Source organism: Merops nubicus, unplaced genomic scaffold (assembly GCF_000691845.1).
Source record: "Merops nubicus isolate BGI_N331 unplaced genomic scaffold, ASM69184v1 scaffold23142, whole genome shotgun sequence".
In the NCBI taxonomy this organism is placed as follows: domain Eukaryota; kingdom Metazoa; phylum Chordata; class Aves; order Coraciiformes; family Meropidae; genus Merops; species Merops nubicus.
Window position 1 is genome coordinate 40,566 of NW_008593169.1, and position 27,781 is coordinate 68,346.

At 38.6% G+C, this 27,781-nt stretch overlaps 1 protein-coding gene across 1 annotated transcript in view; it reads right to left on the reverse strand.

Annotated features, from left to right (window-relative positions):
- The window catches only part of LOC103768244 (ankyrin repeat and KH domain-containing protein 1-like), a 68,360-nt gene that overhangs the window by 36,662 nt on the left and 3,917 nt on the right, over positions 1-27,781 (reverse strand). Inside the window, 10 exon segments of the mRNA XM_008935386.1 lie at positions 1-491; positions 9,704-9,806; positions 10,507-10,650; positions 10,815-10,942; positions 11,573-11,660; positions 21,308-21,417; positions 22,859-23,050; positions 23,276-23,513; positions 24,816-24,910; positions 26,460-26,701. The exon segment at positions 1-491 is cut by the window's left edge and continues 9 nt beyond it. Of these exon segments, the coding sequence (XP_008933634.1) occupies positions 1-491; positions 9,704-9,806; positions 10,507-10,650; positions 10,815-10,942; positions 11,573-11,660; positions 21,308-21,417; positions 22,859-23,050; positions 23,276-23,513; positions 24,816-24,910; positions 26,460-26,701 (1,831 nt within the window).

Here is a 27,781-nt window from a genome sequence, read left to right on the forward strand (position 1 = left end):
CTGTTGTTGCTCATCATCTTTAGACAAGACTGTGTCAACCTGAGGTAACCCTGAAAAGTTATCCTCTGGCAGACCCTTATCAGCTTCCACTTCTGGGAAGACCCCTGTAAGTGGGCACTGCTGCTGCAGGGGAAGTGGTGTGTCTGTCTGACCTTTGGTCTCCAAATATTCTTTGGTAAACTGCTGTTGGGTTTTCATCTGCAACTGCCTTTCCACCTTCTGCAGCTCCTTCAATATTTTCTTCTTCTTCTGTACTTGTTCTTCTCTGTTCTTTTTAAGTTCTTCGATCTTATCTTTATTTAAAGGTTCACCTTGAATTAATTCCAATGATTTAAGTTGTGCTTTTTCAATAGCACTAATTCTTTGTCCAAGTTCATTCAGCTTGCCTTCAGTCTCTTCTACTATGCATTCCAAAGGCTGGTATGGGTGAAAAGGTGGCAGTAGGTCCTTATCTGCTACCTGCAGGGAACTTGACTTCTGCTTGGATGCACCTAAGCACATGAAAAATGTTTGAAAAAATGCCATGCTGAAGATACCCCAAACCTCCCCTCTCACCCACCAAACAAGCAAAAAAAAAAATTTAAATCTTTACAACTAATACTGCACATCTGTCAAACCACAGAAAGGTAAACTACGCTCCATGTTAAGACAAGAAATGACAAAACATATAGCTGGAATTTTCAGTATTGATCCTAATATCCCTTTGAACATAGCTATGTTAATCTTAAGGAACAAGGAACCTTTATGATTTCTGACATGCATGAGAATCCATGTGGGAAATGAAATCAGCAAGAAGAGCAAGGAAATTTCAATCCTCTGCTCAGTTCCCAAAGTTGTTCCGGTGTGCAAAGCAATTGAACAGACTGCTTTCAGAGGCCCACTGCCCACAGCAAGGCTACAAGCAACAGCAGTCTGTATCTGAGAGACTAGCTCTACAGTAAGCAGTATTTTGAACCAGTTTCTCCAAACACTACAGCATTCCACCTTTACATTGCAAAGAGCATCCTGCCAGTGCAGACTTCATGTATACAAATGTATTTTGAAGCTTTAGCACCTCTTTAAAAGTTCTGAGACAAAATTAACAGCTTGCTTGTCTCCCTCTCACCAGTAACAAATTAACTCCAAGACTTGGAGAACAATCTTCAGTACAAATCTAGCAAGGGACACCAAGCCAGGGCAGCACTTCTTCAAGAGCTCGCTGCCTTCCATCAACCCAAGGCTGTCTCCTCAAAAGCCACATCTCTGAAAATTCCCATCAGAACTTGCTAATAGGGATCTAGTAATTGTTGACATTTTAATTATGTCAGTGTAAGAAGCTTTAATTAAAACTGTGGAAGATTTTAACCAGATCAAATGACATTCTGCACTAACACTCATTTGCTATACCCGAGCAATGACATTATATAGCTTAAAAGAAAAAAAAAAAAAAAGAAAATATTAACATCTAGAAATCAAGCTTATACAATTAATAATTAAAGGGGGAATTAAAATTATGTACAGTTTGAGCCATGGCTTAATACAGTTACCTAAACAACACATAGTTAAGTGAAAATCTGGATGCAAGAGCTAAGTCCCACATCAGTCACTAGCTCTGGAAGGATTAAGTTTCCTAAATCTCACTCCAAAATTAATCTTTTCTTTTTTTAAGAACTGAAAAAGCAAAGAAAACTGAGATTTTATCTTAAAACAATTTTGTCTGTTAAAACAGAATTGAACCAACTCTATGCCAAATGCCTTCACCAGACTCTGGAGTCAAAGCAAACCACATCCAAATTTAAGGAAAACAACAAAAATCTTAACCCCAGGAAATAGTCCATCATCCCACAAACACTGTAGACAATCTCCAGTAAGATCTTTCTCCACCTCAGTACTTTACACAGCTGCTCTGTACAGGTTAGTAGTTCCAGCCAAATACCTATTCCAAACACTAATATTATTTTGTCTCTGAACCATGAGTCATAGAGACATTAATGTTGGAAAAGACCTCCAAGACCATCAAGTACCAGCCATCAAACCAACACTACCATGACTACACTAAACCATGTCCTGAAGTATCACATCCACACATATTTTGAACCCCTCCAGGGATGGGGACTCCACCACCTCCTTGGGAAGCCTGGGCCAATGCCTCACCACTCTTTCAGCAAAAAAAATTCTTCCTAACATCCAATTGAAACCCCCCCTGGTGCAACTTCAGCCCATTGCCTCTTGTCCTGTCACTGGTTACTTGGGAGAAGAGACCAACCCCCAACTCACTACAACCTCCTTTCATAGTTGCACACAGTCCCAAGACAATTTCTCAGTCAACAACCAAGAATTTGACTGAAGTTTGCCAATAACCTGTTTTGCGGTGGCTGGTGGACACTTAGCTCAAGCCCACTATAAGCTGCTGGCTGCTGGTTTTGTAGTGTAGGGTTTATCTAACTCTTTCATTTTAAGAAGCGTGACTTTTAACGTACGCTTTGCAGACCATTCTGGAAGAATATTTGCAATCATCCAAAATCTCTAAAATGCTTGTCTATACCTTTGCCTATGTAAGAAACTATTAAAAGTCAACTGGTGTCTTTTGAAACTAAGTTGCTTCACTGATCAAACAGCAGAAACATGAGGGTAACCTAACCGCAAATCACCCCTGCCTTTAAGACACGCCCACAATGGGAACCCTTTGCACTACTGTTTACTGTCATTCCTATGGTTACCACATCTACTATTTACATCCTAACACAAAGCATTCCCAGGACTTGGCAGTGCTGAACAGCCTCCATCACACTGTGGAAAGGAAACACTGCAGTTCAAAGAGCCCCCAAATAATTAAGTGCCAATAATGTGCATCTCAATTAAGTCCTACCTGGGAAGAAAACAAGCCCATATGAGGAAAACTTTCCTACAAGCACACATAGAGAGTAAAGAGCAGAAATACAGCCTCATATGGAGACCTGGACTGGGCAGAGGAGCCAAGGCTGGTCTCATAGCAGGCAGCAACTCAGACCAGGAATGACCACAGAAAGTTGGGACACCTTCTGAAGACAGGTGTTAGGAATTCAGCAAGTGAAGAGCTGGGCTCTCAAGTTACAGAAGAGGTGTGAGATTTACTTTAATCAGCTTCTTAGTTAGCAGAACCACTTTTAAGGTCCCCTATCACCCTTCCCATGCCAGAAAATAGTTGCAATGTGTAATCTCGGATATACTGGATGAGGCTGAGGAGTAGGAACAAAGAACTTCTGACCCTGACATGCACACCTTAACAGCCAGTTCAAACCAGAGATGGAGAAGATGTTGTTGGTAGCTTCCAATATGTAAGCACTGTAATATTGACAGTATTTAAAAGTAGCAATTTCTTTTCTGTCCAAATCTCTTCTATATTACAATATCCTGAAAAATACTGTGCCCCTTTCAGTAAATGATTATGAACAGGACACTACTTTATACTTTCACTTTTGAAATACCTAAGTGCAGGAAGACTTAAAACATCCAATCATTGCTTAGATCATAATGACTTTCCAACTTCTATTTTGTTACTTATCTTTTTGGTGAAGCATCAATCTTCTACACAACCAACCTCCTACAAAATTAAACCTAGAAACGTTAAGTAGTCAATCTAGCTTCTAAAGCAAATGCTTTGGCCATGTTTAGATTTGTTTAGTATGAAATGAAGACTAAGGATCAACGAAATCCAAATGATGTTACACAAATACCACCTGCTATCAGGTAACCATGATTACAGGACAAAGAATTGTGTTGACAGAAACCCAGAGTGTTTATGGGCTCACCAGAAAAGCCACAGAATAAGGAAGCAACCATTTCCCAATTTGTTTTGTGAATGGTAGCACCAGTTGCACTTTTATATTTCCATATTCCCTCTGGTCCCTGACGTGACCAACTCAGCCTTCACCACCATTCCACACATGTCTTCAGCCAGCTTTTTGGCCAGTTCACCATCTCAGACCTACTCTGCACAAACACAGCTTCCCATCCAATTCTCCAACTTTTTATTCCCTCCAGGACACCAGAGGTAAATGTTTCCTATGGAAATCTGTATTTGTCCTGTACACTGTAGATAATCTCTCATAAGTACCCAAGTTGCAATAGTCCATTCACCCAGATAAGCCCCAAGCACCATTACTGGTCTTTGAAGCACCCAATAATAGGCAGGGAGGACATCATTACCAGTTTTTAATGCCTTCTGGCTGCAAGTAACTTTTAAAGGCCTAGACACTGTGAACCAGAGTTTGGAAAAATAACCTTCATATTTATAGTCCTCAGGCAAATCTGATACCATATTTCATCCTGAGTGCTTATGACTCTTGAGAAAATTGCTCCTCCAGCCATGACTGCTAATCCACAGGATGTCATTTTCTCTCAAAAAAGTAATTAATATGTCTGTTCACAATGAACAGAGCAACACGGTTGAGATGCTACAGGTTCAAAATAAACCCATCTAAAACTAGTTTATTGACCCTAATGACACTGTTAATATATGTCCAGTCTACATTGGATAACACCCAAATGGCAGCCTCATACTTTACAGTAGTAGCACAAGGCAGGTGCTTGCACTGTCCTCTGCAGGTCTGAGGACTGAGCTGTTCACTGCAAGGAAGTGTCTGAGAAACATGAGGTAGGTAAGGAATTTCTTCTTACACAAAGGAAGCCTAATTCAGATCTTACCCTAAAAGCACTAACTGACAAATTAACAAGACCAAAGGTTTGACTTACAATCCATTATACTCTTCAGGAAGTTTCTGTCAACACAGCCTGCATTTCAGCTTAGTGGTTTTTATCTTAGCCACTACCTGAAACAGTTATATTGCACTTTACTTTTTATTAGATTAAATTCTGGGACTTGTTTATAGCTCCTTGATTTTTACAGTTGTTAAATGGAGGAGAAAAAAAAAAAAAACAAAACACCAAACAAAAAGGTAGATTCAAATCCAAACAGTTAAATGCCAAAAAAGTTTTCCAGCATAAAAAAAGGACAGGAAGAAAAAAAAGTCAACTGCATGATACGCATTTATATATTCAAATACATTTTCTCATCTGGAACCAATATCTGGTATAATAAATCTGTATGCATCACCATGTCATCCTGATAAGTAATATGGCCTAGAGCTTTAAATAATAATGAAAAAAACCCAAAACACCTCACTCCATACATAAAACCAACTCCCCCAAAAAAAACCAAACCAGAAAAAAACCAACCAATTCAGTCTGTTCTTCACCTCACAAAAGGCAGATGTTGGGAAGCATAAACCCATACCAAAAATCTTCATGCTTTGTTAACAGAAATGCTTGGGTTTTTAAAATTGCATGAGTTTTTAAAAATCTAATTTCATCCAGAAGTCAAAAGTTACATTTACAGTCCGCAAGTAAAATTCACCAGCCTTGTCAAAAGGAATAAAATGAGCTCAATATTGAATCTTCATGAAAATTCTGTGTTTGGCTGTAATTCATATGAGTAAGAAATTCAGCTCTAAGAACCTAGGTAAACAGCCAATCCATATACACACACAAATGCAAAGCACAGTACTAGATCATCTGGCTAACTAGGCAGCAAAAAATAGCTTACTTTTCCCACAGAAATTCACCTCTGGGGGGGTATGAATGACCAGATGAGTTTGAATTTCAGTATGCTCCTCCTGCAAACCACACAGAATTTTTGCCAATCCTTATCACTTCTGCAGCTGTTTCTATGGAAAACTTGCAGGGAGTAGGTGCAATGATATCTAAGAGGCAACAGCTCTTTCAACAAGGCTGAAACCAAGCCAAATGTAACCAAATTTTCTGACATTCAAAACTCTGAGTTACTCTCAAATCCTAGTCTTCTTCCCAAGTTTCCTCTGGTGGCCTAATGGTATCCAACTGGAAAATTGCTAAGATGTAATTCAATTAGTTGGTGGCAAGCAGGTGACTGAAGCTTCAAGGGAATGGCATTTCACAAACAAATATGAAAATATTTTTATATGCTTGTGCTCTTGGAGACCTTACATATGTATCTGTTTTTTAAATCACCTGCCTACACTGCTCAATGTCTGCAGAAAAGAACAAGAAGTCTTTAAGACTCTAAGAAAGTATTAGCAAAGCTAGAAAGCCACAAGGGATGGGCTGTTAGATTTCACTTGGTAACTCATCCCAGATAACCAGGTCAACTGCTGACCCAGAGGCAGAAAATACTGAGGAAATGGCAAGAGTTAATCAGATGTTGAAGAACATGAAACAATGAACAGGCAGCTGGACTGTGAAGTAGAGAACTCTGAAAGGAGTCGGAAGGGAAATGCAAGAGTATCAGCTTGGTTTTTTTAGTGCTTTCTGCTCAAGGAGAACCATATAACCTTTTTAGTTCTACTCTTAACCTGGCCCCCACTGCAATTAAATCACATGGCATATGAGTTGTCTGCCAGTATATACCTCAGTATTAAAACTTAGTATTAAAAGCCACATATTGGATTAAAAAATATTTATTAAATTTGTACCTACTGAAGCTACATGAAGTAGGGTTTTCTTTCCTTTCTCTGAGTCAGTACACTGTTGGATTTAGCACAGGGATACAGGGGATACTGTATACTGAAGGTCTAACTTAAAAAGCTTACAGATTCCAAAAATCCTTCTCAGCTTTAAGGGAACTCTAGTGTCCTTCCCAGGGATCAAAGGCAGACATGGGCAGCCTTCATGTGGATAACTTAAGCCTATCGGGTCTTCCGGAATTAAAAAAAAACTTGCATCCCAAACAAACTCTGCAAGTTACCACCTGCTTGAATACAACAGTGGAGAAGTCTAACGACAGTGGAGAAGTCTAACGACAGCATGTTGATAGGTTTTAAACACTCAGTTAAGGCAAATTAATTTGTAAGCATAATTTCAGATCATCTATGAACTAAAACAAATCTGGATAAAAACCTACAAAATATCTGATACCTTGGCCTCCAAAACCAGACTACTTTAGATTCTGACACATTTAAAAACACCTTACATAGTTAAAATATTTCAACTAAAAAAACAATCCTGCTGCTTTCCACAGACTTCCTGAGCATCCCCTTGTTGCACCAGCATGCTGGTTTTCAACAACACTCTAAAACCACGTCATGGGTTCTAGTCACTGCGCTCACCAGCGCGCTGTTAAAGCTTACGGTAGAATCACAAACATTGCTGGGAGCTTCAGATCCCACTCGTATTAAACATTAGATTGCATTTCTCAACTAGGCAAGATTATCAATGACAACACCAGCTGACTTCCTGAAGATATTCAATGGCATTGCTTCCAACCATTTCATCTCCCATGGAGACCCTGCTGCCTCAGGGAACCAGATGCAGGGACACACGGAGCTGCATCACAGCCGCTGCACTTTACACCCCTCACAGCATAAGCAGGAGAGATCTTCTGGTCCTACCAAAATAGCAAAAAGACTTCATACATTGAGCTGCTACATCAGAATTGCTGCTGAGCAACCCTGACCGTATTCAAGTGAGGGTGGCAACAAGTACAAAACACCCAGGAAGGGATCTCCTGCCTCTCCCCATGAAACCACAAAGAGGTGAACTTTGCTGGGAGCTTCACTTTTACATGGATGCACTTTTACACATTTTACACATGCTAACTGTAAGGCACCAAAACCAATTCTTCCTAAACATGTGACAGTTGAGGTGTGTTCGGTCCTATGAACTAATTCTGCTTCCTCTTTCACCTGATTTTTCTTCAGCTCTTTATGTTACCATCTTTGCATATCATTGAGTCCAAGACACACCATCAGTTCTGAAATGCTTCTCTTTATAGTTGCTAAATATTAATATCAAAGTCTTTGCCAAAATAATTATTCAAATTGCGACTATTTCATATGTCTTCTTTACTGAAGAATAATAATGTAATTCAAAATTAGACCAAATTCCTCCTGAAAAACCTCACACTGTACTTGAATCATAACAAGCACATAAAAGCATATTCTAGTTTCACACTCAACTTGTCAAGAATTCTTCATGAAAACAAGTTGTTACTATTGCATTTCTTGCAAAAGTAATACAGGTCCTTAAAAACCAGACTGCACTGAGGTTAAAACTAGGTTGCTCCTCTCCTTCCCTCAAGTAGTTCAGAGTTTATACTAAATTCACGGGGCTACTTCTAACAGTGAAGGTAAGAAATTTGTCTTCCCAGGATAAACAGTTTTGTTGCATAAGAACTTAAGACTGCTTTCCCCCCCGCACCCATGTAAATAATGAATTTATGTTTATTTGCACTCTCTTTTGCCCCTCATCTCCCCAGAAGTTGACCCATGAAAGTCTGGTATATTAAAGCCACATGTGTATGACAAGAACAGAAGCTCAGCAAAAAAACCACTGAATCTTCTGCATCACAAATCAGCTTTGCTCACACACATGAAGCATGTCCTGAAACCCTGAGAATGACTAGATCTCTCTGTGCACCATGGGACTGCTAAAAAAATGCCCGGAGTATGTGCTGACACTTGCCATGAGTTGTTTTTTTTAACGACAGCTATTGCTTACACTACAGTCAACTATTTGCTTCTCATAATTACATTAAATAACACGAGGCTAAGCTTGTAACTTTAGTCCTCTAGCTTAGTATCAACTACTATCTCTCATGGGTTCCAATGCATCACAAAACGCCTTTCCAGAACACTGACTCACTTCATAATACTACTAGTTCTTTAATTTGTAAGGGCACACATGCCAGCATACAGCTGCTTTATTTGAACCAGAAGTTTTGTATTCTTTTAATTTCTTTGGTACTCATTTTTATGAAATCCAAAATACCAAAGTGTTGCACATCCTAGGAAAACAGTACAATAACTGCATTTGAGAAGTCACACACATGGCATATATTCATGGAGAGAGTCACGGCTGCACACTCAAACACTATTAGGTACACAATTTTCTTCTATCTTCATTTGTGCCCCTGGGAGGTTTTTTTGTTTGTTTTGTGAAGCACTGAGCACTTCCAGAATAAAGGAATTAAGTAAAGCTACCTAACAGAGCTTTGGATACTATAATATTATGTTTGGGTTCCTATAAATATTGTATTTGGATACTGTAATATATATATTTGATATAACATATCCCTATCCAAAACTGTAAATCATTAGGAGCTGCATTTTGTAACTTCCCACTTGAGAATCTGCTTCTCTTTCTGAGCTGACTTAGCAGACAGGAAGAATTTGTTACAGAAGCCATAGCTAGAAACAAACCGCTAAATTCACCATTTAATGACTAACAATAGTTTTAAACCAATCAGTTCAACCACGTTCAAAACAAAAAACCCTGATGTTCCGATTACTTGCAAGAGTACTATTACTAATACAAGAAAAATCCTCCTGTAAGTAAATCTGCGTTGGCATTTTACAGTGTCAATGTTTGCATTGCTACTGTAGGAACAGGAAAAAGTTGATATATCATGTTCATGGATGATAGTTGCAACTATTCTAGACAACAAATGTACGATATTCAAAAGCTAACACCACACTTAAGAGTTCATTATTGATTTTAGTTCAGTTTATAGCCAGTCTATACCTGTATTCTATATTGCAGAATACAAGAAAATAAGCAAAAACTATGTACTACACACAATACTTTTAAGTTATGCCTCATTAGAGGTGTTCAAGAATTGATGGAGTGGACTACACTACGCGTAAATCAAATAAAATTCTCCCCAGCCCTAGTTTCCAAAGTGCATATATTCTCTGAGTGGCTACATACTAACCTTTCACCACGCCCAAGAGAGGTGGCGAGTTCTCTTGAGGGGTTCTGTCAGGTTCCTGGGGAGGTACAACCATAGCAAGCGTATGCACCGGTACACGTGGAACCTTAAAACAAAGCCACAGACACCGAGTCAGATAAAAAACAAACCTTTCTGAATGGACCAGACCTTGAAGTGTTAATACAAAGACACATTTCTACAGCAGACATCTGTTCCACTCTTCCCAATCTGCATATGCTATGTGTCCTCTCGGTATGACCTGTGCCGTGCTATTTTAGTGTGGGTAATATGTTAACTCTTAAAACTGTACTCTTCACAAAATCCTGGGCCGTGTAGGCTGGAAAAACTGTTAACATCTTTAGACTTTTAATTAACTCCACTGGAAAGCTAACTCTCCAGTCCGCATGATTCTAAATTTTGATTCTAAATTTACACAATATATTTTCTTTCATATAAGAACCAAAATCGGCAATGATATTTAAGAAGCGCTGCCAAAAGGGTTTAGAATCGTTGAAACAAAGTACCGTGCAATTGCAACCAAGAAAATAACATTATTTTGAGATACTAGGTTTGGGGCTATCCCACAGAAGGAGCAGAAAAGGGAACAAAGTTCACATGCTCTCCAGGACACTACAGACAATACCAATCAACGCTCTCACTCTCTACCATTTTCAAACGTGGAGACTTTTTAGAATTCTTTCCACTGTATATGCTTGCATCTAGATTAACTTCAGAAGTTAACTACTAAGGAAGTGCTTCTCTGGAACAATCATGGTGGTATTTTTTCTAACTTCCTTACACTTTACCTGAGACTGATCCTGAGATGGAGGTGTGAGCTGAGACAAGTCTGCAGCAGGAACTGACAGAACATTGTTTGGGTAATCCAGCAAGTAGGAAACAACATTCGTATGTCCTCCTTTGGCGGCTTCAATGAGCATTGTTGAGCCATCCTGAAGTAAGATTTTTGGAAATAAAAAGCCAGATCAGTTTTGCTACCTGGTGTAGCACATAAGATATGAATTAGATCACTTGAAATTGGACATTTACTAATCCATTAAAACAACCATGTGGTTCTTTCAGTACCTATGATAAAGGCATAGTTTTAAGTGAATACCTTGAGTCGATGAGTAGGATCTGCACCATGAGCCAGAAGGAGCTCAACAACTGCCAGGTGGCCTCCAGCACATGCCAGTGACACCACCGTGTGGTCATTGTTAGCTGTAGCCCTGTTAACGTTGGCACCTACAAGGAGAAGAACTCAGAATTAAACACAAGGAAATCCTTTTTTCAGAGTATCAATAAGTACAGTATTTTCTGAATAGAGGAAAGCCTTTCTCTTCTAATCTTCCTAATTCATACACAAGTCTAGGGTAAAAGCAAAGGATTTTGAATAACTGTTGACTTCACACATCCTCCTTGTCCTGTAAAGATGAGGCAGTAATGACAGTAACTGTTCTCTTGTGAGTGATAAGAGAGAACATTCATTTATGGTGCATGCAACAGGATTTTCTAAATTTTCATTCTATGCACCTACCAGTATCACTTACATGGTGCAAATCTACTGATTCAGACAGTCCTTGAGAATGTGTTTTTTCTGAAAGAGGGAATGCTTTTTATTTTTTTTTTAAAGAAAAGGAAAACGTTTGCTGCATTTCAAATCTATTTATTGATCTATTCAGAGTAAGAAAAGTAACTAGCAAAATATTTTGTGATTCACTAAATCAGGAAATAAATTAAGTTCAAAAAACCCTTACCAGTTTAGCAAATACTTACATACACAAACAGATTAATTTTGAAGAAGGATCACAAACATGCAGAATTGTGAAGTGGCATGTCAAGTTTTTTAATTAGTTATTTAAACCAGCCTTTTACCTTTGCTAATAAGGAACTGCACAGTGCATAAATGACCAGCTCTTGCAGCCTTCATTAGTGGGGTTCTTCCACCTTCAGATTCATGCTCCTGTTTTAAAGAAGACATAACAGATGTATAAATGGGCAAAAATTATACCATTTTTTAAGCTTTTGAACCATCTCATACTGGGACCAGAATTACCAGTCTCAGCAGAAGAGCCATCTTACAAGCTGACTGTAATCAATATAAACTGTCTAGAATCAATTTTCATCTTACCTTACTACCGAATCACACTGTCAACAAGCACTAAGACCAGATATCCTGTGGTCTAACTCAGTCACCACACAAGGAAGTTTCCCTGCTTACATACCTGGTTTTATTTCAGTGTTCAAATGCATAACATGCTTGAGAAGAGCAACATTGTGTTTCCTCCTCAAAAAGGGACAACTATTTAACACAAATATCAGCATCAAGAAGTTTACAAATACCTATGAACCGGTGTGCAACAGTTCTGAGACCTGTCACATGCTGCAAGCCAGACCTTTAAAACTGCAATAATGTCTGAAGCGCAGACAACATTTTTAAAACACACTGAAGGGGATCAGCAATGAAAATAAGACAAATCATGTCAGGTCACAAAAAGTCTTTGATTAAGAGGACTAGAGAATAAGGGAGAAAGAAGACAAAAGGATGATACAAACCACAAAAAAAGGGAATGAGTGACAAGAACAATTTCCTAATTTAAAAATTTTCTGAATACTGGAAAGACTGGGATACAATTTTATTAGAGAAGTTACAGAATGAGAAAATTTGTCTGCTCCGTAGATATGATCAATATCACAAAGAATGCTGACTAATACATGTGAACCCTCCCACAGTAACAAGGGGAGAGAACATCTTCCTGGGAGTGTTTGTATTTGCACCCTGACTATTCAGTTTGATCAATAATATACTAGGATGGTGGGCTTTTTAATTAAATATCTGGGAAGCCAGGCTCTAAATCCACTATTTACTTTTGGAATTGCACGTATATCTAACAGTGAAGGTTCACATTTAGCGCTGACAGTGGACGATAGCGCTATTTACAAATATAAAAGGATAATAGATTTGACAGAACAAATCAGCTCTTTCCCATAGTTTCAGTATTCCTGAAAACTCTGTGTTCGTTCTTTGATATATGACTTGGTTTGGTTGCAAGCTGCACCTTAAGTCAGCTTTTTGCTCATACACTCTTGACTAGATCTTCTACTGGAGACTGACCCTGAGCAGAAGAGACATTGAACACTGCTTTAAAACACATTTAAACTCCACATCAGTGCTCTAGTACTCTGATTTCTTTGCTCACTTGGTAGTATAATGCGTAAGTGCATGCAGCCAGATAGGAAGCCTTACAGACTAACTACTCAGGTCACCTTTTTATTTCTGGTTAAATAAGTAGATTCCACTCCCCTGGCAAATGACTGCTTAGCTGTCAACAAACGCATGCACGCTTTTGGATTGTCTGCATGAAATATTTACAGGATGTATAAAGCTCATGATGTTAGTATGTGGCCCTATGATGGGCAGGAATTAGTAGTGTGTCCTTGAGCTCTGATGGTTAGTCTGGTAAATTTGACATTTTTTTCCTTCCTCAGCCACTGCCAACAGATTATAAAAAGCCAGATGCTGCTGTTTGCCTGATGCACAGTAAACACCTGGTACTGACGGCAAATAGCCACAAAGCAGCTGTGAATGCAAAGAACTACTAAACACCACTCGCTGAGCACGAACAGACCTTTACTGTTCAAACAATTTAATACATATTTCTGAATCCCCATTGATGCAACAGCAAAGATCACAAGAAGCACAATTTCTTTTAGGTCTTTTTAGCTATACTGAAGATAGTAAAAAGCCATCCTGTATTGCATTCAAATGTAGCATTTCAGATAACTAGCAGCAAGATATCACCTGCAACATCTGCTATTGCTAACAGACCTCACTGTTAAAGTTTTAAATACGTATGTCAGCAGGCTTCCTCGTTTAAATGCAATAAAGTTATCCTGCCCAGTTTAACCAACTGTCACTTCACCAAGCAGGCAGAACTTGATTCTCAACTATTACAAACTTCAAACACTCACAGTACCATGCACATCATCAGTCCAACCAAATGAAGCTATTTGTGTGCCCACCTGCTGTAGATCTTTAAAAGTTACTGCATTTTGATGAGATGTTTTTTCACATCAGAAGACAGAAATGGATCTTTTATTTTAAGATTAATTTATTCTATTACTTCAGCACTCTAGCCCTAACGAAGAGTAGCAGATAGCATCAACTCAGGCTTTAAGGGAAAACATCTAAAAAAAGCTAAAGTAAGAACCTGAGCCAGTGCAGTGCCTTTGTCTACTTGCATCTTTCTTCTACCTAGAATGGCCACAAATTTTGAAGATTTTTTTTTTTTTTTTAAGCTGTAGTAATTATCAAAATTAAAACAGAGAACGTGAAAGCTGCCCAAAAGTATCTCCGTCACCATTCCAATGTTGTCTCTCTTCATTGCTCCAATCCTGAGAAATACTGTAGTTAGTATGACCAGAAAGAGGTATTAGAAGAGGTATTAGAGGAGAACACCTATGCCAGGTTTGACTAGAAAAGCTGTTCTCTATCCACTTGAATGATGTGCTCTCCTGCTAATTCTGATTGAATGGAAAGAACACCCGACAAGAATTTCTGTAGGCTCAGTTACCAGATAGGAAGGAAGGGGAAAGTGAGATTATTACCCAAATCAGGTAAGAGGTTACATTATCTGCACCTTTTCCACTGGGACACAAAAAGGGATGAGAATCCAGTCAGTATTTATTTCCTTTCTCAGCAAATCAATACTTTAGAGAGCAGAGCAAAAGGAGTGTCGTCAGAAGCATCTTAAAATAAACATTGCTGGTTTTTTAGTCTTGATTTCAAATTCTCTGTTTTAGGCAATTCCAAGATCAACTACACAAGGGCTTCCCTGGCCCCCTTATTCTACTCGGTTCACAAATATTCAGGGTTGGCAAGCATTATTCACTCGGATTAATTTTTTTATTTTAAAGTTTATTTCCAATGCCATATTTTAAAGTTCTAGAACAAAATCTGCATTTTCACAGTAAAGGTCCAACTGCTCTTTGCCATTTTTAAACAAGCCTCTCTCATCCACGACAACAGTATTTAACAGAAACTTAAGTGTTGTTCTAAGCAAAATTATTTTAGACAGCTTTTGATAGAAGACAATAGCCAAACAATACAGTTTTTAACACTAGTCCACTTTGCTAACTTTCCAAGACTGAAGAGACTATTATTTATAAAGCCTAGTATTCCAGCAGTCACCAACCTAATTCCTCCAGGCAACCCTCCTGAGATATTTAGCAAGCCAGTATTTCAGAGGCACCTAGAAACTCAACTAGGCTTCCAGTTTAAAGAAAATATCTGAAAAGGGAAGACCTTACAGGAAGCTAGACATGGATTAACAAGTTCAACACAGCTTCTTGAACAAATAGATTCAGAGAGATAATTTGCTGCACTTGCAAAGGTTAAGATACTGACTTTTAAAAATAGAGTTTTCGAAAACCTTACAGAAGGGAAAATGAAGGGCAGATGACATGTCTAGTCTACACAACGAGTCTTTGTATTTTTGAAGAAATTTAGATGCCTTAAAGCCATGCTTATTGTTAGCATGTATCCTGAGGCTGCAGCTTACAAGCATCAAAGCCCAACCTCACCTGATGCTTGCCCGGCTCTATGCCCTCCAAAATAGTCTTCTTTAAGTCCTCCTGCTTGTCCTGCGGAAGGAAAAAGAAGAACTCACGGCTCTTGTTCTACAAATAAATGTTGTTCTTGGTCATGAAGACCTGGAATGTGAATTTAAATGGGCCAGGTCCACCACCTGAAAACTGTTTTGCTGGAATCAGGCAAGCAAGCACAACAATAAGACCAAACAAATACAGCTCTCACCAGTTAGGACTGCTACCATAAGCCATTCAGATTCATGAAGAGAGCACAAAAGTCATACACAGCATTCTGTTAAATACAAGATGACTTTTTGTTCACTACTGGCAAAAGAGAGGATTCCATCTTACTTTGCACAATCTAGAGACCGCAATACAACAACCAAAATTAGCTTTGCCTGTCCTACAACCTTTTGCTTTATTTGTAGAAGACTGAAGGCCAAGTCTAAAAAGGCCTGAAATGTCTGATCTTCCTCTGACTCTTCAAAGAAACAGTCTGGAAAAATATGACAGCTTCCTAGATATCTCACTGCAATGACGACGTAAATATCTCCAGAACGGTTTCATTTAAGTCCATAAAGTATTGTCTGTTTTTGTAGAAGTTTAAATGCTGCCTTAGACACACTGCATGCTGCTGTGTGCCATACACATATAGGAACGTTTCTAACTAAAGGGGCCATGTTCACATGAGGAACGCCATCAGCTGAAGGGAAAGCAACGATCCCTGTGATGACAAAACCATCTGTCTGCAAAAATATCTTGTCACAGGGGAAGAATGAAGTGGTAGCTCGGCATGCCTCTTGGGTTTTTTGTTTTGTTTTTGCAACTGGAGTTATGTGGATGACATAGCCAGTTTTAGCCTTCTAAGGAAAGCCATGTGTACAATTTTAACAAGTATAAAGAGTTTTGGGGTGAGCCTGAAGGTGTAAAATAAGAAGGCAAGGCTGAAGTTGCCCCTCAGGTTCTCTTCCACCTCTTAATTTCAGCATAAAAGTACCCATATACCTTGTAGTAGAAGGGTAAACTCTATCACTAGGCCTAATCTTATGTATAGCAGAACCTCAAAGACAGCTGCAAGGCATTCCAAATTAGAGAATTCTAATTTAAAACTCTTTTCTGTACCTGCCAGCTGAGAAAAGCTGGGACCTTCTCACTGTACAAACAATAATAATCTCTCTTTTGTTTTCAGCTACTCTGAGACAGGCCAAGATGCAGCCACCCTGTCAAGAGGGGTCTCATTTTCGGAAAGAAGACTGTAATCTCCACTTTGCAGCATTTCATCCAGGTCTGAATTCTACAACAGGCACTCTTAGATTATAGAAAGGTATACTGCTTAAAAGCAGGATATTGCTTCTCATTAAATACCACCAATACTCTTTGTGAGCTTTACAGCCCTCAACCTAGCTCCCGTGGGAACATACACACACCACACATCTTACCTCATACAAGCTTTGAGATGAAGGTAACTGCTACTAAAGAAACAAAGAAGGGAAACGAAAAGGAAAAAGAGAACTCTTATAGGAAAAACAAAAGTCTCCTCTGACCTTTGAGATTAAACAAATCTTTCCCACACTGGTAAATTACTGCATTAGTGAAGCCCTGGCTATTTTTTCCTGAAACTAATATTAAACCACGCTGCCACTTTGAAAAAATGCTTGTATCAAATTTTATTTCAGATTTCTAATCTCTGTCCCCAGAAAAAGTTTGTAAACAAGTAAAGCTTATATTTGGTCCAAGTGGTAGGGCCTCAGACTATGACCCTGAAAGTCGCTAGTCCTGCAGGTGATAAAGGAACTAGAATGCAACTAAGGCATAGATGGGATCACAGGCTGAAGTCTGCAGATGTGCCCCATATTAAGTCATTCATATATTTGGCAAAAGCAAGATGATTTCAAAATACAGACATTGACGAGGAAGGGTGTAGGCCTTCCTCAAGCTAGTTTTGCTACAGATATTGAGAGGCCCACTTTGTCCCTGTAAGGACATGGAAAAGAGAAATCCCTTAAAGAAGTACATCAGAAAATCATCAAAATAACTAGTAACAAACTAGACTTCATAAACAGTTAATCACAAGGAGACAAAGTCATCAAAATACCATACACGACTTATCAGTTCTCCAGCAGACAGAAACAGCTGAGCATGTACTCTGACACTGCTCTCTGCTATACCTTGCCACTGCAGAGGAGTTTTAAGGAAAAATTAACTACAAACTGAGGAAAGTTCATCTCAGCTATCATCTTCTTTTTGCTCTCATAAAGCCACACTCCTTAATGAATCTAACAGAGTTCTCATGAGGCTCTTGAACTAAATGATGTATCTGATAGCTATGCTAGAGGATCAGCCCCATTTTATACTTGCAATGGCCTTTTTGTATACAAAGATGTATAAAAAAATATTGTATTGTATTTGAGATGTGGTGGTAATAATTGCTCCCAGTTCAGACAAAACACTGCTAGGGACTAGAAACACTTTTCATATAATGACCACAGAATGGTTTGGGTTAGATGGGACTTCCAACGACCATCCAAGTCCACATCCCTGCCATGGGCAGGGACATCTTCAACCAGATCAGGTTGTTTAAAGCTTCATCCAACCTGACCTTGAACATTTCCTATGATGAGGCAGCTACAAACTCTTCTGGGCAACCTTTTGCAGTGTCTCATAACCCTCAGCATAAAATACACTCAAACTTTAGCTCAAGGTTCTATTTTGGAATTGAATAGACCTCAACTGGACACAAGCAACAGATAAATTCAGTAGACTGAGCTGGGTAACTTGAGCATAGGTGGAAGACTTTAGGTTTTAATGATCACAATACAGAAAACCCCCTTACAGAAACATCTCCTGCACTTTGCCTATTTGGCTAAACCAGCATGAACAAGGCTCCTCTTCACCTGTAGTCTCAAAGTCTGCACCTCAAATCCTACTCAGCGCTGACCTCTTGGCAACAGAAGAGACTTGAGAAGCCAAGAAAGAGTCCAGATCTTACAGCAGATTATGTGTTTTCCGAATCATGGAATAAAGGCTCTGAATTGGGAAGAAGTGGGAGACCTGGTCGGAACAATCTTGACAGCTCACATTTTTTTTGTTCCTTTAACTCAAAAGAATTTGGTGAAGAAAGAACAACTTCCTTTCGTCAATCTAGAACCAGGGAAAAGAAAAATCCTCAAAAAATTATGCTCCTTGCCATCCTGGCCTGGAAGACAAAATATGCAGGTGGCACACAAATAGTAAAGTAACAGCAAGATCCAGCCGTGGCTATCTCTCTATAGATAAAAAGAACAGTGCCAGGAGACAACGTTAGGCATGTGATCACTGGGCTTTCACACTGCTTATTCCTTTGCACCCTCCCAAGCCCAGTGCTGGCCCTGTCAGGAATCACAGGGGAGTTTGTCAAGGACTGCTCTCAACAGGTAGCATGGAAAAGGTGACATCAAGTTTGTCTCTACCTAACTCAAGAGCGCCCGCACCCTCAAGGACCCCTTCAAGACCACATTCCACAACCCAGAGGTGTCCAATGTATGCTCCCAGTACTGCATTAGGACAAGGCCACCCTGGTGGGCTGTAGCACAGCCACTGACACTCTTAAAGACACAGGGACACAGCCCTGGTCTCAGTGACCTTTTAGCCCAGAGCTGCACAGCATGGATGCATTCATTTGGTGCTACTTGTCCTTGCAATCAGAGAACAGCCCTCGGCCTCAGGTTTTATTTTACTGTTTAAGATATAACCAGTATTTTCCTCAAAACGGACCACTCCACAACAGGATAAGATGTTCTATGTCCAGCTGTGTCTCAGTGACGGTATTATAAACCTCAGGTATAAAGAATGTTTCTGGAAAACAATAACAGATCAGTGAAGGCAATCCCAACAAAGACCGAGGCTGCAGGACAATAATTGAAAGAAACAAAAGCAACTGGAGAGGTACTTTCATTTGCTGGGAGCAAAATTAACAAGCAAAATTAACTAGATGAATGAAGACAGATTGACCAGAGGTTTAGGACAGGTCTGCACTCAACTACCCACTCCACTGCAGACTTCCTGAGACAGTTTGTTGAAATCACCCAGCCTCATTTAGATTACTAATGAAAAAATGAAATCTGGAAGAATACTTTCCCATGGTACTGCCAAAGGAGCTTTTTCATACTCCAGCAGTAAGAAACACTTCAGAAACATTCCTCAGAATAATTACAAAGATAACAAATTTATTCAGAACAGCTTAACAACTTCTAATAAAGCAAAGTAACACAGAGGTTTGAAAGGAAACTGCTACAAACCCAAGGCACATGCCACAAGCATCTGTGTAGTTTCACAGACATCTCCCCTTTTACTTACAATCAGAATTCAAAACTGGTAGATTTATATGGCAGGTCTCCCTCTCCTGTGCAATTCTCCTTTGCTTCCTTATTACATTTTTCTGGACAGCCCCCCATTTTGATTGGCAGTACACAAGAATGCAGTAAAATAAAACTTCAGAAAGGCACAAGATTTTTCTGGGCAATGCTATTCAAATTAGATGCTAAAGACCACAAGCATTGCTCACCTTAGTGAAGAAGTAAAAAATAAGTGACACCACTCTAACAGTTTGAAGTGACATTTTAAGCAGCAACTCTTGCATGTCTGTCTTTTGAAGTTCATGCACAGCACTATGTTTTTTTTTGTTTTTTTTTTTTTGTTTCAGGCTTTTCTCCTCACTATGAGATACTTCATGAACTATACCTTTTTATAACTGAGTACTTAAATATTATTTACCCAATAAAATCTCCCAAACCTACCCTGCCTCTGAATCCCTCCCCCACACAGAGGACACACACCTCACCCCCTGGCCATGAACATGACCTTCCTCCTTGGTAGGAACATATGAAGCAGAACTTTACTGCAGGATAACTAATAAGGCCTGAAAAAAGGTATATTCACAAAGAAGAACGGAAGTATTATTAATTCACAATTACAGCATTAACCTACTTATATTTGTAACTATAAGCTTAAAAAAATAGAATCTTTCATTTAAGAATGAAATTTAAGCAACTTCATTAGGATCTTGATTTATCAGATCAGTGTTAAACCTTTCTGTCATTCCTGTAAGGAACAAAAAACCTAAAACATCCAAAACAAAACTCCAACCCCCTTCCAAAACCACACAAGTAGAGTCTGTGGAAAAAGAAAGGAGACTAGTGAGAGAAAAAAACAAAAAAGGCAACCAGAAGAACAGTCTTCCCTGCTTATTCTTTATCAGACATAAAGCTCTTAAACTCCTACTTTAGAAGACTAACGTATTAATTGTTTTTTACTGCTTAAAAGCTAAACAAACATTATATCTCTTTAGATAACAATGAGGCAGTTTTAGGTCTCCTGCTATAGAATACAAAAATAGTCAAGACAATTATGTAAGCAACTTAGTTATGATTAAACTCATTACAGAAAATAAACACTGTGAAAGCAATACGCTAAAACTGAGAGTTACTAGAAAGAAAAGAATTCTGGAACACAGAAAAGAGATCATATCATGTTAGTCGTTTAAAAGGCATTGCTTAGTTTTGGTTATCTTTTTTTTCTTTGTGGTAGTTTTAAAAAGTTAAGAGACTCACAGTGTTCAGAAACTAACACTAAAATAGAGAAGCAGTAGCTCCTAATACTAAAACGATTTAAATTCAGAGCAGTGGAGCGGGTAAACTCTAATCCACAAGAGTCTGGGATTAATAAAGTAGCATAAGGAATAAAGGCAACACATAAATATATCCTGCTAAACAATTAAACTTAAAGATTCTACTGAAATGAAGGTAATCAGCTGTCACAAGTGTAAGCTACAGCTACAACTTTTCACTTAATGATTGAAAGATTGCCCTGTAAGAATTTTTATTTTTATAAATACACAGGCTTTTTAAAAAGCTTCTTTGATGCCTCTCTTCATACCCATATATGAATCTCAACTGCTAAATTTGTCTTCCTGCTCTACAAAAGTATAAGCTTTAGCATAGAGTTTGAAACCACTTTTCCCACAAGATGCAGCAGAAGTCTTACCAAATCAGCACCAGCTTGAAGCAACACATCTGCAACATCAGTATGTCCATTTTCACAGGCATAGGTCAACGCTGTATCTCCTGTCGCTGTGGTGGCATGAACATTAGCTCCTAAAAACACAACATTATGTTTTTCTTATTGGACAACTCCTTATAGAGCAGAAAAACAAATATCAAGGCACTTAATCTGTGACAAGAGCTATACCCTACTGACCAACAGCTTCCCCAGCCCAAGGGTATTGCCCTCATAGTAAAAATACTCTGAGGAAAGGGGATAAGCCAAGTCTTGGAAAAGGCATGACTGGTAATCTAAGCACTCAAACCTATATGCTCACTAATTCCTATCTTGCCTCAACAGCAATGAAGATTTCAGTTATTACAAAAAATAAAAGTGAATCTAGACAGTTGTCTAGACAATCCATTTGATGAGGGGCTGCATGCCAAAGAAAACCAGACAAAATGCACGTTATTGAATTAGTATTAATACGACAAATGTCTGTGTAGTATCAGTACTACATACACTTCTAAAAATTTTGTTTCTTCCCTGCTCTTGAAAATCATTTGCTTTAAAACCATTTTGCTGAAATAATTTGACCAGTTTCATATATGCCAGCTACATGAAAACTATGTATGATTCTTGCTACATAATGTGTTAGTCTTCCAAAAAATGCCAAGGTGATTACACATTTTCTTATTTTCAAGGTGCGAGGTATATTTAAAGACTCGCTGATGCCAAAATAAGGCTCCTCAACTAACTTTCTACATAATCAGAAGTGAAGTGCAAGCAGCGTTCCAAGTGGGCGGGTGGTGGGTGTCATGTGGTGGTATCACTGCACAAAGAAACACAGTTGTTACTGTCCCTTGATGAGCAAGGAGCATTGCTTTCTAGAATTACAGATCCAGATAATTTTATGCTTATTCTTAGAAAGGAACATACAAATATATCATCCCCCATCACAAGGAAGATTTCCAAAATGCATCTGTTTTTCAGTTTGTTATTTTAAACAGTATTACTACACTTTAGTCTCTACCAATAGTAAACTGGCAGATGAACATGAAAGTAATTTTTCCCCAACTCCATTAAGATTTAATTTTTACTACTGCATAATGTAGAAAAGTCATTCATCATAAATTCAGCACATCTCAGAATCTGTTCTGCACACTATTTCCCAGGGGCCAATTCTTGAAGTCCTGGTTATTCTGAGAGACTGACTGCAGACAATAAGGCTTGGTCAAAGCAGGAATAGCATACAAAAACAAGCATTATCTGTATTAACATTTTGTCCTAGATGCATTTAGCTGGAAACAATGTTCCTAAATAAGCATTGATGTTTTATAGATATGCAACAGAATCCAGTGTTTCATGAGCCGCTTCCCTCTGTTAAAAGATCGGACAATATTAAGGTGAGACATTTTTTCTTCTTGCTAAGGTATCTCAAAGTATAGTTTCTTGTTACAACACCATCAGCATCAAGTCCAGATATCTTCTAAACCATGCAGAACATCAGATCTGTAACATCTCCAGGCTAGATCATCTGCAATGTCCACATACCTGCTGCCAGCAAGTACTTCACCAATTCAAGATGGCCCTCCTGAGCAGCTTCCATCAACGGTGTTGAGCAACCAAGTTCTATATCAGCTCCTGCTTTAATAAGGAAGTCAGCTACTTCAGAAAACCCTCCACAACATGCCAGAGTAAGAGCTGTCTCCTGTGTTTCTTCTGTCTGTGCATTTATATTTGCCCCTGGGAAACAAAATAGCTGTTATTTTAACTGGCCAGACACAGGGTAAGTAGGAAGGTGAATGCTCATCACCTCCAGGGTTTGAATGTTTTAGCTTTGCTCTATAGTTACACCAGTAAGCAATGACAGCCATATGCTGCACATCAGAGGAATTTGCACAAGTGGCACGCAGTCAAAACTGCATTCTTCAGAACGAATGCTCAAGAAAGAAACAACAGCAATCTCACCTTGTGCCAGAAGCAAGGCTACCATCTCTTCATGGCCTTCCCGGGCAGCTTCCATTAGAGGAGTATAACCTTCATCATTAACTTCCTCCAGGTTAGCTCCCCTTTCGATCAGAAGAGCTGCTAACTCCACATGTCCACCACAAGCAGCCAGAGTGAGCGGAGATTCAAATGAATCTGCAGGCATATTCACCTGAGCACCACTGTCTAGAAGCAAGCGTGCCACTTCCACATGTCCATCCTACCAAACAATGATGAACACAAAAATCAGAAACAGCCGAAGTCACCTGATGCTGCAGTTGCAACCACTACCATACTAGGTCTGAAATTATAAGTCTTTTAACTTATGGTGGTTCATTTTATAACATAGTTGTGGTTATACTTGAATTAAACTGATATTTAGGTTTCCACCTACATCCAAGTTAAGTTAAAATGCATGAGAAAATAAGAGCTAGGTATCTGTTGGGATTTTTTTTCCCTTTCTTGAGGGAATAGAGAAAGAGTTATGATATAAAACTTTCTAAAATACCAAGCAAAATAGCTGGGACACAAAAAAAACAGAGATAGTAAACAAGTACCATAAGTAATAAACCCACTCCTTGACTAAGGCCCAAACTGGGCACTGAAAAAAAAAAAAAAAAAAAAAAATTCTTTTTCTCTGTAGTTGATTCTTGGCTTCTACAAACAAAAAAGCACCAACCAGCAGTTTCTAGATACTAGGAGGCATCTAGAGAGAAACTGGATTACAGTGATGAAGGTAACAGGAGGAAGGAAGACTCAAATGTTAAAGAAGACTGGAAAGTGTCTTGGGACAAAGCAATCTCTACCATTGAGGGAAAAGAATTAGGATTGCCAGAGCAGTCTGTTGGAGCCCTTACAAATCAAAGCATATGGCTGCAGATATGCTTTGACAATAGCACACTCTTTATAAAGACGCTCTTTGAAAATTAAGTTTTTACTCAATGGCTACTGTGAAATCATAAGAGTTGCACAAGAACTAAACTACTTTTGACCTACTGTTTAATTTTCAAAAGAAAAACCTCACAGCATCATTTACAGAAACCTAGCAAATCATGTCTACATGCAAAACACTTCCTGCAGTAGTGAAAGGAAAAGCGTGATGCATTAGCCATCCAACTCAGTGTACTTCTGGAAGGCTCATACTATGACAACCTGAAAGACCTTATTTATAAAGTCAAAAGTGGAAAACTAACTCTTACCCTGCAACTTACACAGGAGTGACTTGTGCTCAACCTACTACTACACTGCATGGCAGATTAGCTACCCTTACATCTCACATAGGGAGTATTCAAAATAACCCATCACACCCCCCCAAAAAAGAGCAATTTTTCCCTACGACCAGTTTGACTGAGAAGCTGGCTGCCTGTGGTAACCACAGTAAAGGCTTTCTTGCTATAAAAACAGTGTGTGTACTTTCACTTGCAGACCCAAAACAGCTTGTTAACAACGGCCCACTTTATTTTATCATCTCTTTTATTCCCCCCTCACTGAAAAGGGAGCAGTACAAATAAAGGCTACTTACCATGCAGGCCTCCATAAGCGCCGTGTGCATCTCATCTGTTTTATGTTCTTGATCAGCTCCAGCTTCAAGCAAAAACCGAACCATATCTAAATGGCCTTCAAATTAAACAGATCAAAATACGCATTTAATATCATAAACTTTTAGTAGTCAGACAATACACTCACGGAAATAATTTAGATTTTCACAGTTTGCTATTAGAAGTTTTACACGCTATAATTTGCAGACGAGCTCTTTTAAACTATCCAAAAAATTCCAAACGCAAAATGGACAGTGAGACTTCAGTCTTTCCCAAAAGACTGCCCAACTACGAGATGAAAAGAGCTCTAATTCAACTTTACAAACCAGAAACCTTTCCTCATGGCTTCAAGCTGTAAAATACTGTGCTTATTCCTAACTCAGCTATATATTGACGTACCATTTGTGTCCCAAAGCAGCAGCTGGGGAGTTATTCTCTTTTAGAGATAGGTCTGTCTAGATCTGAACTTAACTTTAAGCTTTTTAATCATTAGCATTCATACACATTTCCTAGAACTAAGATACAGACAGTATGTCATATTATGTTATCTGACACTATTTTTAAAAGCTTCTACTGAACTTCACCAATACTTGGGTTTATCTCTATTATGGCTTCCTTCAGAATTTGTTCCTTACAAGTTATACACTTTATCCTCTCAAAGACCATCCTCCTGCAAGACATGACATAGTTTTGCATAAGCTGAGAAGAAAACAAGGTAGCTTTATCATCTTGCCAAAGATAATACAGTCAGTGAAGATCTTGCATTACATCACTCTAAGTTTTAGGTCAGAAGAAAGAATACCCCTCCAATATCCTCATATCCATGAGTACCACTACTGAAATTTCTCTGTAGGGACTACTGTACACTGCAGGAAATCCATGACAAATTCAGGTGCAAGTTTTCAGATGGGTTATACACAGTATGTATGCTCGAATTCTAATGACAGAGGCAATACCTTAAGTTATTATGACAATAATCTGCATCCTTAAAAGCTTCTGCTAGGAGAAAACCAACTCTTGGAAATTTTATGGAAGTTTTTGGAAGGAAAAAAGAAAACACACAACTTGAAAGCAAGTTCAATTACCATTGTATTAAGTTACTTTAGAGAGAGACTTTCAATAGCAAAAGAAATTAAGTCAAAAGTCCATAAAAGTTCATAATATGTAACAATTCACAGACATCCTCCAAAATTACACTGAAGGAAAAGTATCCAATAATAATCCGAGTATTTGCACACCATGTTCACTCCAGGAACAGTGGTTCTAACTCTTCACATTTTCTTAGCAACAGAGATGTTTTCAGAACTCACAGATAGTTGGCAAGGGGAATCTGAATGAAATAGGGAATGCAGCAGTGGGGGGAGAGGACAGTGGTGGTGTATCAAAGCACAAGTTTGGATGCAGCCAGTCACAAGTTTTCATCTGCAGCATGTCGAACACATGCCCACCACATTTGGACACAAGTAGACATGCTTAATACCTCTACACTACAGATGATCATTTCCTGTCAGTGTTTAATACGAAAATCCAGTAATCCAAAACTCTTAAGAAAATAGTCAAAGTATGGCTGGAAGCTTTAGTTCGATAAATCCTAGCAAATAAATTTAAACAAAAATAAAAGACAATACCTTTATAGCATGCAAGTGTAAGTGCACTTTCTTTGAACTCATTGGAGTGAGTGTTGATTCCTGCACCATATTCCAGCAATACTCTTGCAACCTCAACATGACCTGCACTGGCTGCTTCCATTAAGGGGGTATGCCCATTCTCATTGTGGTCTTCTATATTAGCACCAGCTTTCAATAGCACCTTCACTATGTCAACAAAGCCCCCAGCACAAGCGTAAGTGAGAGCTGTGTTCCCTGCAGAGAAGAAGAAGTTTACATGAAAGCCCACTCCTAATACAGAAAAGGAAATTAGTTTTAACAGCTCTGAGCAAAACCGAATACATTCACTAGCAGAACTGTGAACTTCACAGCAATGTTACTTCAGCCAATAATTTCAGGCTGAGTATAAAATTCCAATATGGACACACAATGTGAAAGTTTTAATGCTAAGCCAATATTACAAATAAGGATTCTTTTTCTCTTTGATTATTATGTTTCCTACTTCAGCACACAAATAAAGAACAAATACACACAAAAAAGATCAACTAGTAATTTCCACACTCACTGTAGAGTCTGGGAGGCATGAGGTGAGGGAGGGAGAGTTTGGGTTTTTTTGAACAAGACTGTACCCTATAACCATTGAAAAACTTGTAGCAACTGGATGAAAATAAATTAAAATTTAAAACTGGTACTGTAAGTGACAGACAATCACATATGGCTCATGTTTTAAATGCTACAGTCAATTTTAAGGCTTGTTTTGCTTAATATGGCTAAAAATCATGATTAAAAGAATGCTTCATAGTTCAGACACTTGACATTTTAAAAATTTTAACATAGATTAACTTCTATCTTAATATTAGCAGAATCTAACTGCAGGTTAACACTCTCAGCAAGATTAGTGAAGCTGTGGTCAAGCATCAGCAACACAGACAACATTCAATGCTCAAAGAATTGTACCTCCCTCTTTGGTAAAAAACAAGAGATCAAAATAACTGATCTTGACCAGGTGTGTCCCACAGTATTCTTACTGGGTAATTTTGTATTATACAAATAAGAAAAATTAAACTTCAGGTATTTTCTGGCCATTTAACACCACAGTGGTTTTCACATGAACGGTGCTTTCCATTACAGTTTATATTAAAAACAATCTTTATTAATGGCCAGATAAGTCTCTAAACACACCCGCTATATATGTGTCCCATTCTTAATAGTTTCTGTCACATTTTCTTGTGAATGAAAGTATCTAACACACAGATGTTCAGAAAAGCTGCAGATCCTACGTGCTGGTCTTATGTATTCTTCACATTCCTGATTCCCAGTTACCTGTTGAAACCTGGACATTG